At 45.1% G+C, this 18,567-nt stretch overlaps 1 protein-coding gene across 3 annotated transcripts in view; it reads left to right on the forward strand.

Moving 5' to 3' along the window:
- Positions 1-18,567, forward strand: part of LOC102050221 (phospholipid-transporting ATPase ID-like) — an 86,600-nt gene that overhangs the window by 20,501 nt on the left and 47,532 nt on the right. For all 3 annotated transcript variants that reach the window (XM_055698769.1, XM_055698768.1, XM_027801916.2), the window contains exon 3: positions 10,202-10,260. In XM_055698769.1, the coding sequence (XP_055554744.1) occupies positions 10,202-10,260 (59 nt within the window). The remainder of the gene's footprint in view (positions 1-10,201; positions 10,261-18,567) is intronic.

Consider the following 18,567-nt stretch of genomic DNA (forward strand, 5'->3'; position numbering starts at 1 on the left):
AAAGATTATGATGCTATATTAGGAAAGTTTTCTCTTTTGCCTGGTCCTGTAGCTGGGTTTTAGCAGAGAATTAATCAACCCCCGCTTCAACCAAGTGTCTAAGAAACTGAGGTGTTCCTAGATACAAAACCCATACTTCATAAGGAAAAATTATTTAGTTTCACATTTTATTGATCACCACTTCAAAACCAATGAAGTCAAACTGGAGGAAGTTCAGAGAAGGATAAGGGAAGCTGGGCTGATCAGGGAATGCGGAGCTTCCATAACAGGAAGCTAAGGGCATTTTCCCTCCCCTTTTATTTTTAACTCTTTTGTCTTGCAGCCCAAAAGCTGAAAGGGCTATGATTCCTCCTCACAATCATTACACTGGAGTAAATGCCAGGGTTGAAGCGCTATTTTAATCCAACTGTTTACAAGGCTTTGTGTTTGGTGAAGTGTGTAGGACTGTGCTGCCTGAGAGCAGGCAGGGCTCTTCCACGGAGAACATTCCATGCACTCATCTTGGAGGGACAGTACTACTCATAGAAGGATGAAATCCCTATTCCAAAACCAAAGATGGATGACAGTTAACCTTACTGAAAAGCCATGCTCATGATATGAGCTTCATGGGAGGGAATGGATTACCTCAGGCATCAGCTGCTGAAACTGGGATCAATATTGCTGCCATGAGAACCAGTAATATTTTACTGCTTCTCCCCAGCAAGTACATGGTTGTTCCTGCATGACCTGAGGTTCAGGCAAAGTTAGGAGTGTTTTTTCAGGATAAGTACATGGTCTAAATTTCTTGGAGATAAGAGTCAGTTTGGTATAGTTTTGTGTTCTTTATACAAGGAATCAGGGATGTAACTAAAACTCGGCTTCACAGGGCACTAATGTGTGCTGTCATGTCAGACACACAAAGAGTGCTGGAGGAAACCAGTTCCTCGATGACCAAACCTTAGCGAAGCTCTTCAAGCTGAAATGGAAGAGTACATCCCTTAGATAAGCAGCAGTAGTTTGTCTGTGTGAAACGTGCCTGAGATCTTTTACATTGAGGTTTAATCCACAATTAATGTTGACAAAACAGAGAGGAATGGAGACATTTCCGATTCATGGAATGTGTGGGAAGAAACAGGGATCATGCCTTGTTGATGGCTGAAGAATGTGGAATCCCTCTGCTTCCTGGTTTCATCCCAGAACTGGAGCTTTGTACCGCAAGGATGGAGATGGTCAAGTACTATCTATGAAATAAACAGAATTAGGGAACAGGGAGAACTCACCTACACAAGTAACTGTCCCAAGGCGTGTGCTTCCAGTCAACAGGAAGATCTGTAGTCATTGCTGCCACTTGGTCTCCATAAGCCCAGCCTCGAGGCACTGTGAGAGGAAGAAGAAGGATATAAATTGAGCCAGAGCTTTTGGAAGGCTCCACTGGGTTTTCCTTCTTGCTCCTAGGGACAGCCTGCTCTCCAGGGCAGCTAGATTTTGTGCAGCTGGGCTCTGGGCTGAGCTTGGCAGGGGTAGTAGCTCCCTATGGAGAAGGCAGCCTGAGACTGGCTCTACAGACATAAAGCTCAGCTGCCTTCTGGGACTCCCATTCAGATCTGATAGGAAATGTCTTACCACAACAGACACTGAATATGAAAAATATATTTATTATTACATAATTTCCCATGAGGGAAATAACTGTGAATTGAAAAACTTCTCAAAGTTAATTTCGGAGCTGTATTTATTTTTATGATTTTTACATCACTTCCTATCACTGTGTGTCACTGTTATTAACAACATGTGCAATTCTGTCAAGCTGTGGCATTACCAGCATGCCTAGGAGATACTGTTTTCTAGTAAAGGAAATTAAATGTGCCAGCCAGCCACTGTCAGACTAGTTTTTAAAATAAAACCAGATTACTATTTCAGCTGCTTTACTTGGCATGCTGATATTGGTCAAAATATTGTGAACTACTATTACAAAAAACAGAACACAAGTGATAGAAAATTCTAAACCAAATCTGAATTATTTTTTTTTAAAACTAAAGTTTTCCAAAATGAAGAAGATACAATTTCTACAGCTAATATATTTTAAAAATGCGTACTTTCATTTGAAGTGGACTGAATATACACATGAAAAGATTTATATGCTTCTTGAGAAATAATCTGTTGCAAGGCATTTTTGAGATGTGCTGAGTCCCCACCCCTTGCCCAGAGCCAAGGCAGGTGAGTGAGGCATCACTGGGAGGAGGAAGCAAAGGAAAACCAGAACTGGTGTTACTGCGGGAGGCAGGGAAAGGGAGAGATGAGGCAGCCTCTGCCCCTTCCCAGAATAACTTAAAAGGGAATATATCTTCTGTCTCAAGGTTATCTAGCACTCAACCAATCCCATGTCCCAAGAGTGCTTTTGGACCATGAGCCTTGTCCATGCTGGGCAAATCTGAGGTATCCTTTTGGAGCTCCCTTTTCTCTCTCATTATGGTGATAATATCAAATATTTCTTTTAGAAAAAGGTAGGATCTAGTATTTAACTTTATGTTCATATAAAAAAAATTGCTGGGCCTGAGGTAGAAATAATTCCAGTCCACCCTCAAGAGTTTTGATTTCAGACCTTGCATCTGCTGTATGAAAATGGAGGTATGTTAGTAGATCTCCTAAGTAGGCCTTCTGATAGTGATGCCAGAAAAAACCCCACCATTTTGCATCAATACCAGGGACATATGAAATGTTTTACCTATGTGGAAAATTCCAGTTGCCATGTAGTGTTTGTTTAGTGCTAGCAGGAGGCTGAGCTTGGTACCAAGCACCACAGACACAATCCGTGACCACAAAAGTGTATTTCTTGCATTTCATTTCTTCGGGAGGAAAGAGGATTCTTGTTCCTTCATGGCAAAAAGGTATAATAAAGAAGATCTTTATTTAATAACAGAGGAACATGCAGGAGGGAAATAGGGCTAAATCCATTTATGGTGATGTCTCTGAATGGTCTTGCTGCAGGTTTTTTTAAATTAAATCACTCACACTCAATACAAGCCACTCCATTTCAGAGATGAAAATGCACGTGATTGCCAGCATAAATCCTCCCTGGCCACAGCAGCCAGAAAGCCTCCATAGAAGAGAGGGCATCTACACCTTGAAAATGTGTGGTTTTGTAACATGGAGCCCTGCAGAGCCCCTCCTTTGAGTCAATAATAAAACCCACATTTGTTTGCTAGCCAGCGGGGCATGTTCCTGCTTCAAGCCGGGCTTGGCTGTGACCTTCCCTATCCCTGTTTCCATCGCACAGGGTTCTCACTGCTCCTCCTGCCCCAGCCATGCTTGCTGCACCCTGCCAGGCTCTGGCTGTGGTTCAGGACAGGGATGGGCTTTGGTTTTGTGCCACAGAGCAGCAGGCACGCCAGCACCAGGCAGGTTACAGCATTGGGTTGACACTCAGGTAATGAGGGTTCAGCTTTTGTCTGTGTCCCAGACTGTCTATGAAATAGAGATTTAACTGGTGTGAACCTCAGACCTGTCGTATGACTCTTCCCTCCACCCACATATACTCTGATCCATGTTAAATGTTGAGCTTTTTGAGTGAAGATTCCTGGCTTTGGTTTTGGGTAGAGTTTGCTCGGTGCAGCTCTGATCCCAGCAAGACACTGCTTTATTGTGAATGTGAAATCCTTTGATATCGCTGCTATAAAAAATAATCCTGTTGTCTTTAACCCACCGGTAGGGACTATACCCATCTACAGCACCTGCAAATCGAGGAACGTGTTGCATGGTTCCTTCATCTCTCATGACTGCAAAACAGAGCAGTTACTGCTTCAAGGTGCAAGGAGATTTTAGCTATTAGTTTGTATAATAACCTACCTAGAAGCAGCAATTTTAGTTGCCTAATACACTATAGAATGATTTGCCCTTTCCCATGGAGTTGCCTTTCAATGGACACTGCAATTCTCTTTTTTCAGGGGAGGACAGAGGTGCTAAATGCACCGTGGTAGGTTTCAGTTACTTGTGCACAGGGAATACCACCAGTCCAGCAAAGAATGGAAAAAAGCGCTAGGATTTCTCATCTGTGAAGAGGCAGGTGATCTCCTGGGTGCTGGATGTGAGGTGGCACTTGTGTCACTGTTGAGAGGTGATACCAAAAGCTAGGGTCATATAGGGATGATGAGCCATCCAAAAGCAGAGTGAACAAAAATAAGAGGGAGAAGGGACAGGAGGAGGTGAAAGGAGGCACATCATGAAATTCAAAACAAAAAATCTGCTGTGAGTGGTGGAGGTCTTCTGAGACTGCTTACAGCCTGTTGCAGGAGAGACCTGAACTGCAGTCTCAGGAAGGTCAGATATGTGCCCTTGGGAGCAGAACAAATGTGCTACAGCTTTCACAACCAGGTATTGGGAAGGTTCTTTCCAAAGAACCACTCTGAAAGGGAAGCTGGGGAGATGAGTCCAGCTCCTGGTTGCCACTTTTTGTAGATGGTTCAGGGCAACGTTTGTGCTCTTGAGGTCATTTGTTTAAAGGGTGGAGTAGAAATTATTATTTTTAAGAGTTTACGTTGTCTCAGTTCTGTTGTCAGGCTTAGTTACACCGGCACTCCCCTAATTGGACTGCGTTTGTTTCATGCGTGAGATGTCAGAGCCTAGTTTGTAGAGGACTTGGCAAAACCAGGCAGATCTTAACCTCCTGTTTCTTGGAGCCACAAGACCCAGTATCTACAAAACTTTTCCAACAGCTTGTTGAAAGCATTGCTCTTGGCACATGCTCCTTAGCGTGAACCAGAAACAAATTTCCAGGCTGTCTGACCAGATCTTGAATCTAACCTTTTGCAGGACTTTTCCGTGCAGCAATCCTAAATGGAGAATGCTGGTGGGCTGGCCAGTTACATTTATAGCTGATTTTTGGCGTGGGTTTAATTTTATTAAACACAGATGTTATTCTGTGGTTTAGCTCCTAAATCTGTCTGCCTGAGAAAACAGCCACTTTCCCAGTGACTTGGTCTCAGTGGTTAGACCAAGAACTGGGCACTAAGCCATATTTATGTACGCCGAGTTTCCACTGATGAATAATTTAAAATAGTTTTCAGTGGCAGTGAAATGATAACTGGGAGGACAAATTGCATTCCTTCTTTCCAGTGATTTGTGACTGCAGTTTACAGAAGCAAAAAGTTTGAGCTTCTTAGAGATATAAAAAAGTTTCAAGAAATACAAAGCTGCTCAGCTGATAACCCTTCAGGTTTCCCCTCCCTTTTTTGTCAATGCTTTCAGAATCAATGGGGCATGATAAGACATGCATGCTTGGATCTACAACCAAAATACCCTGAGCTGTGGTTTCCAGGCAAAGCTGGTGTAATGCTTGACTTTCTCTAACTTTTTGGTTCTTGTGATCATCCAAGAGGCTTCATTTCTGTCCAAACAGTTCCAGAAACAAGTAAGAGTTGTCTGGTCTGGGATAGTTGGGAACTGCTGGTTTAGGAGGCACGTCAGCAGGACCTCACAATCCTCTGTTGGTAAAAATAAAACCACTGAGGCAGTGTTGCCCTGTGCATGTGGTCGATGGTGGTTCTCCTTTGGTGCAGCTAGAGGACAGAAAGTTCTGCTTGTTAGTGTTGGACGAGGCACCCTTTGCCATTTGTTGTGGTTGTTCTTGCTTTAGCCAAAGGTATTGGCTATTATCCAGTAAGGAAAATTAAAATCTTGCCACTAGAACTTGGCCCTGTATTTTGGCCTTAAGGGACATTGCCTCTGGGAGGGATGAATGGCTATGGCAGGCCAGAGACTCCATGCAGTTTTGAACCGGGTTCATAGCTTCCTGGGGCCTTCAGAAGCAGGTTGTCCTAGAAAACCTGCCCTTAGGTACCACACGATCAGTCACAGGAGGGCAATGCCTTAAATGAGTTTTGTTTGCTGTTGTTTCACACCCCATTGTTTCATGTTTCTGCTCCTTCCCTAAGCTGCTTGCAGCTCTTTGTGTGTCTCACATAAAAGCCATTCCTCTTGGAGAGTGCATCCCTCACTGTGGTGAGAAGCCAGGCTCCTTTCTTCACTGGAGCAGGTACATGTGTGGTTTCTTTCCGGGAGCATTTGAGATCTTTGAATTCAAATGCATGTGTCCAGTGCCACTTCAGGACAGGCTGAGGGAGGGGAATGGCTCCTCACATGGTTCCTCACTCCCCCAGTGAGCCCTGGGAAGAGCAAAGAAGCACCTGACATCTCCATGCGCTGCCAGCAGCCCTTGGATTTCTGTTTATGTGTGCAGTCCCCTCACAGCATCCCCTGCCTATGAAAAACAGAAGGTCACTGAGGGCTTTAGAGCTGCTCAGGGGCTGCTGTGTGATGCTGAGGCTCTGCCATGTGCCCTGTGTCTCATGTGCTTGCAAGGGAAGGGATACCCGGAGGGCTCCAGCCCAGATCAGTGGTTCTGGGTATCTTCATGCCTCTCTGTCCATCATGCGTTTCCATAGCTCCTTCTGGTGAGGCAGTTGGGCAGATCTACTGGCTGAGAGCAGCACGGGCAACGTTGTCCCCTGTGAGTGTTCAGCCTTTCGTTTCAGGGTCTTTGGCTTGCTTGTGCTGCTCCATGTAAGCACACAGCACGCGTACAGACAGCTCTGCCTCTGCCTGCCAGTTCCCCTTCCCAGCATGGGCTCTGTGAGCGTGCCTCTGAAGCCCAGTATGTTTTCAAGCTTTGTCATGTATTCGTATTTACATTAAAACTGTTTATCTTTTCTGTGGCACTTATTGCAGGACTAGATTTACAGCCTCTGGGGAGGGGATAAGAACAGCATTTACTGTATGGGAGGAAACGTGCAAGTGTTTGGAAGTTCAGTTTTTAACAAATAGCTTCATCTTTCATCTGCTTTGATAATACTGGTTGCTCTCAGGAAAATTCCTGAAGGGACACATAACACAATAGTTGAAGCCCTGCAAGCCTGGTTGTCTTGAGCTCTGCTTCTGTTTTCCTCTGGAACACTGGACAAGTTGCTCTGATCTCTCTGTACATTTTTCTCCCCATTGTGAATTATGAGAAAAATGTGTCCAAGGAAAGCAGTGAAGGATTAAACACTTTGAGAGTCTTGAATGAAGCCTCTGTGGTTGGTCTGAATCACTCAGTTGGGGCAGATGGGAGCTGATTTGAAAATGCCTGACACTGCTAGATGTGCCTGAAGAAAGGGAAAAGCACATTTACCTACTAACAATAGCTTTATATTAGCAATTAGAAGGCTTGATGAAAACAGCCCACGGAATAAAAAAATAAAAACGGTGATCTGAAAAAGGGCTTAAAAATTAGAGAAGCTGTGTTATTTATAGGGTTATTGGAGGGAAAGGAGGAAGGATAGCAGTTCAATGCACTGAACAGCTTAGATGCTTGCTAATGCAAGATTGAATAAACAGGAAGAACTAAATGTCTTAGCACATCATTTAATAGGTGTAATAGACACATGCTGGGATAACTCATGAGGCTGGAATATTAATAGAAAAGAATAAAGCTTATTCTGGAAGGGTAACAGAGTTTTCCTTGTATGTCCGTGTGCTCTGAGATCCAGCATGAAGAAAGAGATGAACAAATTGCAGATCTCTGACTAATGCTACCCATAGCAAACCAAGAGGGGCAATTTTTTTTTTTGGGGGGGGGGGGCAAAAAAGTTTTCTAGGAGACAGGACATGCTGGTAAATGAAGAATTCTAGCTATGCAGAGTAAGAGTTGGAAAGGAGCATACGGGAACATGACCTGTTAAGCTGGCACATCATTTTAGTGCAGAGATGGATAATTTTTTGGAGCTAGAGAGGAGGCTGTTCCAGAACTGATGCCCTCCAACAAGGAGGAGCTGGCTGGTCCTGGGAAAGTAGAAGGGAGTGTAAACAGGAATGATTATGAAATGATGGTATGATGTGTGTGACAATAGCAAAGTGTTCTAAATGGACTTCAAGAAGGATATCTTCAGTAAATATGAAGAACTATTAACTGAGATCTCACGGAAAGGAAATCTGGGGTGGAGGGAGAATTAAGCAGAGCAGTGGTTTCCTCACATAATTAATATTAAGAGCACAGGCATAAGTTACCATCTTTCAGGGAAAGCCTCAGAAGGGTGACTGAAATGGTGAAATCACAAGCTCCTCATTCAATTCAAGCAGAGGAAGGATGCTTCTAGAAGGTGCAAAGCAACTTGTTTTATCTAGCACAAACTGTGTGGCAAAGGCTCAAAGTGAGAAAAAGATATTGAGGACATAAAGGGCAATAAAAGTTGTTCTGTAAGAGTTGGGGTCTCTAGGGCTCTGTAACTCTTCTAGTAAGACATAGATCAAAGACAGTTTATGTCTGCCACTCAGTGAAAAAGAGCCTAGCAAATAATGTTAAGAAATCTGGGATTTGTTTTTGTTTTTCTTTAGACATCTAACATAATAGATGCCAGAAACAGAGGAGAGGGGGGAACACAGAGGGAATGGTTTGGGTAGGTAAGGTAGAGCATGGCCTGGAGTAATGCTGCCGTTGAGAGTTTCTGGTGCACAAACAGGCAAAGTTCAGAAGACTGTGAAGAGAGAAAGCATTACATCTGTCTTGAAACAGAGGGAAAAGAAAAGCTGAGCAATTACAGATATATTGGCTTCACCTCTTGGGTGAAGTTTAAAACAATCCAACAAACCACTTCAAAGTAACTAGAAGTGTGTGTGTGGGCAAGAGATGATTAACAGTCAGCAGTCCCGAAAAACTGCATCAAACCAAACGCAATTCTGTATTAATGGTAGCCAGAGGGCTAGTGAAAAAAAACCTTAGATAGCCGTCATGTATCTTGACTGTCACTTGCGGCTTTTCTACAGGTGAACCGGATATATATGCTTGAGTTAAAATCACCGTACAGTGAGTGCCTGACTTTTCAGAAAAAGATACACTGACAGTAGTTATCAGTGACTGATTATGAAACTTGAGAGACTCACCGGGGATGTATTCTGAGTCTGGTATTCAACATTTTCTTCTACATCTTGGCTGGCTGAATAAAGAACACACTTAGTACATCTGTGAATGGCCCCATGCTGGCAGGAGCTACAAGCGCACTGAAAGATAGGATTAGAATTAACTAGTTGGAGAAATAGTCTGAAAAAACTTGGATGCAGTTCAGCAAGGACGAAAGATTTGCATTGCGTTATGAGGCATCGGTTCTGCCAGAAAGGATCTGCTACAATGGATCATATTCTGGATTGCTATCATTTGTGTGCTAGTTGTGCATAGGGATATGATTTTAAATTACTTCTAGGTGAATTCCCATGCCAAATATGCATTGTTCACAAGATAGGAGTAGTGTCCCTTGTGCTCCAGTCAGCTTTGATAAGTCCTTAGCTACAACTATGGCCCCTTTTGATCATTGCACTCCAGAATGAGGTGGACTAACTGGGGAACCCACTGGAAAGCAGCAAGAGAGATGCTACTTCTGACAGACTGACCCATGAGAAGTGACTGAAGAAACTGGAATTGCTTACCCTTGGGAAGAGAAGACTACAGCAAGGCATAACAGCCTTTAATACATAATGAACTTGTCTGTGCTCTGCGTCCTTGGCAAGTAGCAGAAGGAGCTGAAGGGGAGTAGAAGAGCACCTTTGACCAGAGATTAGATAATGGGACACCCCCCCCCCCCGCAATGGGGAAGGACACTGTGGTCCTGGAACAGGCAGTCTGAAGAACAGCCATCACTGGAGCTTTCTAGGACATTTGTTGGGAGTGATAGGCATGAACCTGTCTTGAGGTAGACAATAGATTTGATGACCTTTTGAAATCCCTTCCAGTAGTTTTTGATTTCATGACAGCTATGGTGGTGATGTCCCATCCGTGGAATGATGGTAGGAGATGCACTTGTACTGGAGGAAAGGCACTAACAGTAAATTGATGGTAACAGCTCCAGACACTTCAGGAGGAAGAGATGGAGCAAAGCAGGAATAGTAAGCACCACTAGTTAAGTGGTAGTTCTTACCCAGCAAAAGCTGAACAACCTGTAAAATCAGTGCTGGCATTGCAGTGGGTTGTGGATAGAGGAGACCTGGAGTATGGGCATACAGTGCTATGGCATTGGTGCACAGTGCTGCTCTGTCAATGTCACCAGCCTCTTCAATTCCCTGACATGGAGTGATTAGCCCAGAGCAGATTCCTGGTGACATTACCTTTTGGCAGCTCTGCTTGCATTTTCTGATGTTTTGTTCATATCTGTATTGACTGCTTACCTTCAATCACATCTGATGTGTTTCCTCTTCTTTGCAGAGGAAGAGAGACAACTTCAAGCAAACAACCGAGATTTCAATCTGCAGTTCGAATATGCTGTAAGTAACCAGCGTATGTTATTTCATGCAGATGTAGTCACAGATGTAGCTGCATCTGCTTCACGTCTTGAATGTTGTTTCAAGGAGGTGACACGACTGCACGCTAGTTATGACTCTGCAAACAAGGCAAACGTGCGCCAGATGAACCACCAGAGATGGTTCCTTGCTGAGTCAACCACAGGGAGCTCTGCCTTTGGAGTCAAACCTGCAAAGGGGCAGCTGAAGGAGATCTAATTCTGGAAGAGCATAACACGGTGACTTTGCACACTTCCAGAAAATTATTTATGAGTCAAATTGTTTCCAGGATCAGGCTCCAAGGCCTTTCAGTAACAGAACCTGGGGGGAGTTTTCTGTTGGAAACGTGTCTCCATTTAAAGTAAAACATGAAAGGAAATGTGTCAGTTCCTCAGCCCTTGCAGTGAAATCCTCTCTGGCAGGAAGGTTTTGAATCTGGCCTTTGTGGCTTCCTGCCAGCTTTATTTCCAACTCCTTAATGGCCTACTTAGGTTCACACTGTGCCATGAAATCTGTGACTCCAAGGAGCTCCTTGACACAGGCTGGCTGTGACCCAGGTCTGCCAGGCTGCAATGCCAGGAAGCCCCCTGGGCAACTTGATTTCCACAGCTTGAAGACCATCTGCCAGCGTTGGGTGCAGAGGAGGGCTAGCTCAGCCGCTAGACCTGTACTGCCTTGGCTGTGGGGTCATCTCCTCCGTGAGGTGATCCTGAAGCTGCATTCTTTCAAAGTGTTTGCAGCTGCCAACTAATATGGAAATTAATTTTCTGAGGTTTTGTCCTCTGCATGTTTGAATTCCAAGGGTGAAATTCAACCTTCAATTTTACTCAGGAGTTCCTTTAAATCATGTTTTGGTTTAGGAACATCACAAGTATTTTCTCGGTAAGAACTGAAAAAAACCTCAGCATTTCAGAACACTATAATTTCCCATGATAGAGAAAGTCTGACTTGTCAACAGCTTTGACTAAAGATCTTCATGGACCTGATCTGCTGGCAACATGAACTGGGTGGTTTTCAGTGGTCACCTTTCATCCATGAACCAAACAGAGGTTAGAGACTTCCTGGGTCCAGAGCTGCTGCATGTGTCCTGAATATGAGAGGCATTGTAGTTAATATATGTAAAAGACTATGCAGCATAAATGACTTATTAAGCCTGGTGATTTGAGACTGGGAAAGTGCATTTGATTTGCACAGAACCTGCCAGTAGCATATTAGGGTGGGTGTTGCCACTATGTATTGATTTGTAATCTTTCCTTGAATTATTGCAATGTAAACTACATGCAGCAGCAGGACCAGAAAGCAGGAGGGAGACGTACAATGATGTCAGGGTAGGGACAATAAGCACCTCTTCTGGTTCTAAGCCTATTTCTGCAAAAAGCCATTCATGAGGCTGACATTGCATGTCGCTGCTTCCCAGCTGATTGCTTATATGCCCAAGGATTTGCAAATAACCAAAATTAAGGAGAGGACTGTGAGAGCTCTGGAGTGTTTCCATAAGAGTCCGTTGATTAGGTGTGAAAGTGGAGGCAGCCAAAAAGCCAGCCTAACGTAATATGTTGAAACCTGGCAGTGAGTTTCATTAATCCTACCCCTCATTTTAGTCAGCTGTGGCTCGTAATTTCTAGAGTCCGGTGTAGACTGAGGCTTAGGAAATCTAGAAGACCATCTAGAAAGAGGCAAGCCTTGAAGGCGTGAGTGGGTGGTGAGGCACTAAAAGACTTTAGGTGGTGATACAAGCACTCCCCTAACTGTACAGGGCTGCACGTCTTGTGTGGGGCTGCTTATTTCCAATAAGTCCTGGCAAAAGTTCAATTTATTAAACCCGTAATACCATGATTTATGAAGAGGACTAACCTTGCTCATAAATTACTTCAGATCCCATGCTGTAGACTGCTGGAGATGCCTAAAAGGGATAGTCTCCCATCAACGTATGCATGATGCTCCTGAAAGTTAGCTCTTCCAGTCCTGTAGTCTGCTACAAGGGTCAAATCTGGGTCCATTCCTCACATTCAGTGGAGCTGCACTGCTAAGCACTAGGATGTGGACCATGGGGACCAAGACTGTCCAAATGCCAGAGCCTGCCCTGGGGTGCTCAGGCACAGCAGCTATTAGTCTCAGCCATCTCTCAGCATGTTGCCATTTTCTGGACAGAGTAATTTCTCTCTCTTGCAGCCACAGTTCTCCCTCGACATGTCTTTCAGCCTCAGGTATTTAATTTGATCTATGTACAAGCAAACAACGGAAGTGTTTGGACTGTCTTCATTGTTTTAAGTGCCACCGCTTCACTGTGGCACTCAGGTCTTGGGGACGTGGGAGCCACATGGTGTTTTTTGAGTCTTCTCTATAGAGCCAGGAGGAGAACATCTGTCCTTCAGCTCTCGGTCCCACAGTGAGGAGCACTAGTCCTTGTCCTCCCACACAAGTCTTCTTCCAAGGTACAGGGAAGGCTGCACCAACAGTTATTTCAGCCAGATAAGAGGGACATTCGGCAGAAACTAGAAGGAAACCCAGCAACTTAACAAAGCTTAGAAAGTATTTTAGACAGTGAAAGCCACAGGAGTGAGGTTTACTTTACTTAGTAACTTAAGGCCGTCCATGTTAGCCATAAAACCTATAGAACAGGTTCTTGTAACAAAGCTAGGTGAGGCAGTAAATGTTTCTTTAGGGTGAGGCAGTTGCAGAGAAAGGCCAGTAAGGAAAAGAAAGGGAAACACAGACAGAGGCTCAGTGTATTGCCTTACTGCTGTGGCTAGGCTGCATTGCCGCAGCTGGTGTGAAGGTTTGAGCCTTTCACTAAAAAGAGAGTTTCTGTTATGTAGGCATAGATCAAAGGTACACAGATGCTTTGTCCTCATTTAGTCTCAGAGAGAACAGGGAAGTGGGAAAGTACAATCAGAGGTGGGTGTGTTGTCCCTGAATAGCTGGCGGTTATTGTCCCTTCCCGGTGCAAAGTCTACAGGGTACCTGTGAAGGGAGAACTGAGGAGCTGAGAAAGACTTGAGAACTATTGTGTATGGAGTCTGACATCAGCTCTGGCAGCTGCTGGAAGTTGGCCCTCCTGGTATGAAGCAAGACTCCTGAATACACTCAAACCAGCTTTGCAGGAACCTGATGCTGCGCTGTGGAAAGCCATGTCCGCCAGTGCGTGCAAGGGCACGTCCAGATCCATCACACTTGGACTTGCAGGAGACTTCAGAGAGCAAACTCCCTCCCAGAGCTCATCACAAAACATGCAAGAGGCCAAGCTGCAGTGTGTCCCTGCCACGCTGCTCCAGCCACAGAGCCTTTTGAGCCAGGCACCTGCCGGGCAGGAGGGCTGGGCAGTGGCGGGGGCTGGGCTGGCAGGGCCAGGTGAGGATAAGGGGTGGGTAGGAGCTGCACGCAGTGGAAATCCCCTTAACACAGAGGCTTCATGGTGAGGCCGAGGGGTGGTTTCAGAGGAAGAACTGAATGCGCCTCATGGACATACGAGATGTGTCATGCAGTAGGCTGGAAGATCGGGGTGGTCTCTTTCCTCTGTGAACAGAGGCAGCACAGACTGAGAGGGGGACAAGGGAAGTGTCTCTTATCTAAAGAAGCCTCTTACATGACTTCTGATGATTTTTGCTGTGATTAAATAATAAGAGGTGCCTGTGGTCAAGGGCAGCATCTTCAAGCAGTGGCAGTGCTTGAGTAGGTCAGGATTTATTTGGAGTTAAGTGTGAAGACTGAGGCTGGAACAAGATCTCTCAGACTGATGCAATGCCAGACATCCTTGGCCTTATCCTGCACAGCAAGAACACAGTAGCTTGGAAAAATAAAACAAACTTTAAAACAAAATGCTGTGCATTTTACTAGAAGGGTTAAGTGTGAAGGTACGTACTACCCACCAGCTCACAAAATTAGTTAGGAATGACTCAGAAACCAAGTGTGAATGGGTGGCATGTGAAGGCACTTAGTGCAGCACATAAATGGACTCAATATAGGTCAGTAAAAATGAAAATTCAAGTCCTAATCCTGTGTTTTTCTCACACTGCAGACAGGAAGATCTTTCCTTACTTCAGTAAGAGATTTGCCTGTGTAAAGATTAGAATAAAGTGAAAAGCAGGGTGCCAGAGGTGATCGAGCAAGTTTAAGGGCTTTAATGAAGGTTCTTTTCTGAGGCAGTTCAATCTGGCTGCCCTGTCCCCCATCTGGCTGCACTGTCCTCAGCACAGCTGCGGCGGCGACTGCCCCATGTAGGTCAACCGTGATGGGCTCTTTGTCTATCAATGCTCTGAAGAAGAAAGTATCTTCTGAAGTCCTTTAATGTCCACTCTGATCCCAATTCCCTTTTATTTCTTCACTTTCATATTGCAATTTAGCACAGCTGCACTGGGACGTCACAAAGGGCTGCAAAAACAACTTTGAAATTGGCTTTCAGACAATAGGAGAGGAAATGCAGGGCCCATGAGTCAATGACAAATTTCATCTTGGATCAGGATCTAGGGTCAAACCAGCATCCTTTCTGCAGAACCAGCAGTGAGGGGGCTGCTTGGACTCTGCTTTTATCTTCCCTGGTCACCTGATGAACTCCCTAGTGAAATAGGAGGGATGTATATAACTTCCTATGGCCAATGCACACTGCCTTGGGCTGGATCAGCAGCTGGGTTCTTGTCTTTGAAATTTAATCAGGGAGAAGGAGGTCTCGTAGTGGGCTCAGACTCTGCTCTACCTCCTCCATTTGTATGCTTCAATCTGTAAAGGATGCCTGGTGGGTTAGCCTCAGTGACCTTGTCAGTGTGGTCAGGATGGTAGCAATGACTGTCCTCTCTTCCCATCTCAACCTGCAAATGCTTCCCAGTGTTCATCACACTCAAGGCTGAAGGGAGTGTTGTCTGATCATGTGAAAAGTGGTCTGAGTAACCACTGAAGGAATAGCTACAGCAGCCACCTGCACTGCTCTTTCTGCATTTAGAAATGTGTTAGCTGGATTCCTCCAAAGATCAGCTGAGGCACTGTCAGGGAGCAGTCAGAGCAGGGCTGCCCTATGAGAGAAGACAAGCTGGGAGCTGAGGGTGGCCCCAGCCCAGGCAACACCCTCATTGACCAGGGTGCAATCCTGCAGCATCTGGTTGCGGGGGACAGGGCAGGATGGTAGTAAGGGGGCCAATCCTGACTATCTGAGACAAGGTGAGGCAATGAACCAGGCCCAGGGTCTATCTAGGAACCAGGTCCAGGGTCTATCGAGTGAGCCCAGTTCAGGGGTGGCGGGAGGCAGGGCTGAAGACAAGACTGTACCATATGTCCAAGGTAATCCAGGAGACAGAGCTGGATAGGTCCAGCTGGGAAACTAGGACAGATGTCAGACTGGAGACTGCTACTCCTATAACGTACCTCAGGCAAGGACTGAAGGCCCTTGGCTGGGTTTAAATGAGATCCTGAGCCCTGGACAGTGGGTGTGGATGAAGATGCCAGGTGAGGTCAAGACCTTTAAGGCATATTAGGGCCCTGACCAGCACGGAAATGTTGAGCGGTGCCAGGCATGAGCTGCAGTGAAGTCCATAGACTCCTCTGGACCTCCTCCACTCTTCATAGTAGCTTAAACTTGATGGAGACAAAAAACCTACCGTAGTTGTGTGAGACCTTAGTGAACAGGGTGCATTGGTTTGGAGTTTGCCACCACTCAGCAGTGCTCTGCCCTCCCCTTCACTTCTTCCAGCCTGGCAGCAGCTTCAGGCACTGAGCTGAATGGGAAGAGAAGGCAGTGTAGTTGAAGGAGATAACAAAGAGACAAGACCATTAGATCCCCTTCTTGGCCTGTCTGTGAGCAATGGCATGAGGTCATCAAGCCATGCCACCTCTGCACCAACATGATGAGGACACTGACCACAGCGATGATTAACTGCTCTGTAACGGGATGATACCAGGCAGAAGGAACAGCATAGGAAAACACAACCAGTGACCACATTTTCCTAGAGATTTTCCTGGAATACCCAACATGTGATGGGATCCTGGAATTCGCTTCATTATTGCTGCCAAGAGGGGGTTGAGGGGTTACATATGTAAGAAATTCCCAAAGCTGTTAAAAAGAAAAGAAAAAAAAAAGAAAGAAAGAAAGAAAAAAAAAAAAAGAGGCTTGTGGGTTGTATAAAGATCTTTGTATTTCTGGTGTTTGGCCAGCCCTTTACCTCTGGGAGTCAGGACGAGATCTTTACAGGGAGCAGATGAACATGAGTTACATGAGTTTATTAAACGTGTCCTTGAGCACATTCACAGCCCTATTGTCACATTTCTGCATATGGCATCTTGTGTGTCCTTTCAAATTGCATTGCTGCAGTTAAATAAAGTGCCATTGAACCGCGCTCCCACCGCCTCCTTGCAAGGCTTTATCAAAGGACCTGGGGAAGCTGTTTCTGCTTCTCAGCTGCTTCATCAGCCTGTACCTTGTGCTACACAGGTGAAATTGCCAGTTTTCCTGCAGGATCGCCAGTGTTTTGCTAAAATTTGCTTTGGGCCAGGTTGTCCAGCTACTAGAAACTAAAATGTCACTAAGCCAGTGATATAAACTCAGTTGGTCAATACCTTGCCATACGCTGCCTTTTCTGGGTGTCACCCTTTAGCCCCTGTAATCTAGCCACAAAAGCAGAGTGTCTCTTATTTCCAGTGACTTGTATGGCGAGGAGATGATTTGTTTGTTCAGTGAACAAAGGTAGGGACCATCTGCTGAGTTTTGCCCGTGGTCAGACGTCACAGGCGGGCTTCTGAAAACACCCCCAAAGTCACAGCTCATTCGCCATATCTGGACTTGTGTAACTGTGGCGCAATGAGCACTATTCTTAGGGGCAGTATTTTGGTGGAGTCACACCTCCAGGAGGTGTGAATCTAGCCCCTGAAAAGAGCAGATGAGAATAATCCCTCACCCACAGACCGCACTGCTCTGGTGTCAAGCTTTGCATCTGTGGAGCTTGAGGCTGACAGCGGGTAACGGCGCCCAAGCCTGCTCGTTTAGGACACAGGTGTGTGCAAGGGCTGCCCACGGTCAACCAGAAGTCTAAGGCAGATCTGGGAGTAAGTGTAAAGCTCCCAACTCCCATTTTTGTGTTTGCCTCATAATGCTGCTTTTCTTAGATGTTCGATTTTTATAAATCTGTAGGAGAATCAGAAGTTCTGCTAAGGTCTCTTAATACCTAATTGCTGCTTCAAAGATATTTCCTCTCTGTCACTTTTCCCTTATGGGAGTCTCCCTCACTGAAGGCAGAACATGAGGGAGGTAAGGCAGGTGATGCGTGAGAGGCATTGCTTATAAGGTGATGGCTGCATATGGAATGTTTAACACACTGAGTGCCGCAGATTCTCGTGGTACCCCTGCCACCCCAGAGCCAGGTTCTGGTACAGCTGTAAAGTAGCAAAAGGGTGCAATGGTGGTAAGCATCACAGAGTAGGATAAAATCAAGAGCAGAGGCCAACTGAGGTTTCTCTGTAGTCAGCCAAGAGCCCAAGCTGTCAAAGCAGGCAGCCCTGGTGTATTGCATGGAAACATAAATGCTATCTTAGACAGAGCTTCAACTGTATCCATGATGCAGGAGTGCAGAGCTTTGAATAGGAAAGGCTGAAGTTTTCCCCAGTTTGCTTTTATCATTTAATATTGATACTCCTTTAGTCCCTCAGGGCCACGAGCAAGTTACTTGTTGAATTAGAAATGTTCATAGTGATTATGAGGACGTCTTTTTTTCTGGTGCTTCACTTTAATTATGGATTCTAGAATAATGGGATCTGCTATAATATTCCCTGTCCTTATCCTGAGGTTCGTAGTGTCCCAGCCTCCCAAAAGACAGTGTGTGTCAAACAATGTCACAATCCTGAACTACTACGGAGAAAATATTGGATGTCCATATTCCTGCAGTTGAGCATTTGAAAGCTGTTATGTCTGAGGTTTTTACCATGTCTAATGGCAGTAGGAAACAAAATGAATGGCTCTGGTTCATTCAGTGGTTTTCCTGACGTAATTAATGGACAGAAATAGAAGGCAGGAATTGAAAGAAACCACTCCCATTCTTTTCTTATCCCGCTCTGAGATTTTTGCAGACAAAGATCTATAAACTTTATATGAGTGTTTACTGAGTAGTTTTTCCCATGTTCTGTGTGACCCTCTCAAATCTGTTGACGCAGAAAGGTCGGGTCCCCTGTACTTATTTTTTTCCTGCAGCTACTGTCTGCTCTTTTTTAAAGTGTCAGTGATACTTTTTTTCAGATTAGTGGCAGGTAGCATCTTCAGATCTAGCTTTTATTTAAAAATCTGCCAGACTCTGTCTGCTGGACACAGACTTCTCG

Source organism: Falco cherrug, chromosome Z (assembly GCF_023634085.1).
Source record: "Falco cherrug isolate bFalChe1 chromosome Z, bFalChe1.pri, whole genome shotgun sequence".
NCBI lineage: Eukaryota > Metazoa > Chordata > Aves > Falconiformes > Falconidae > Falco > Falco cherrug.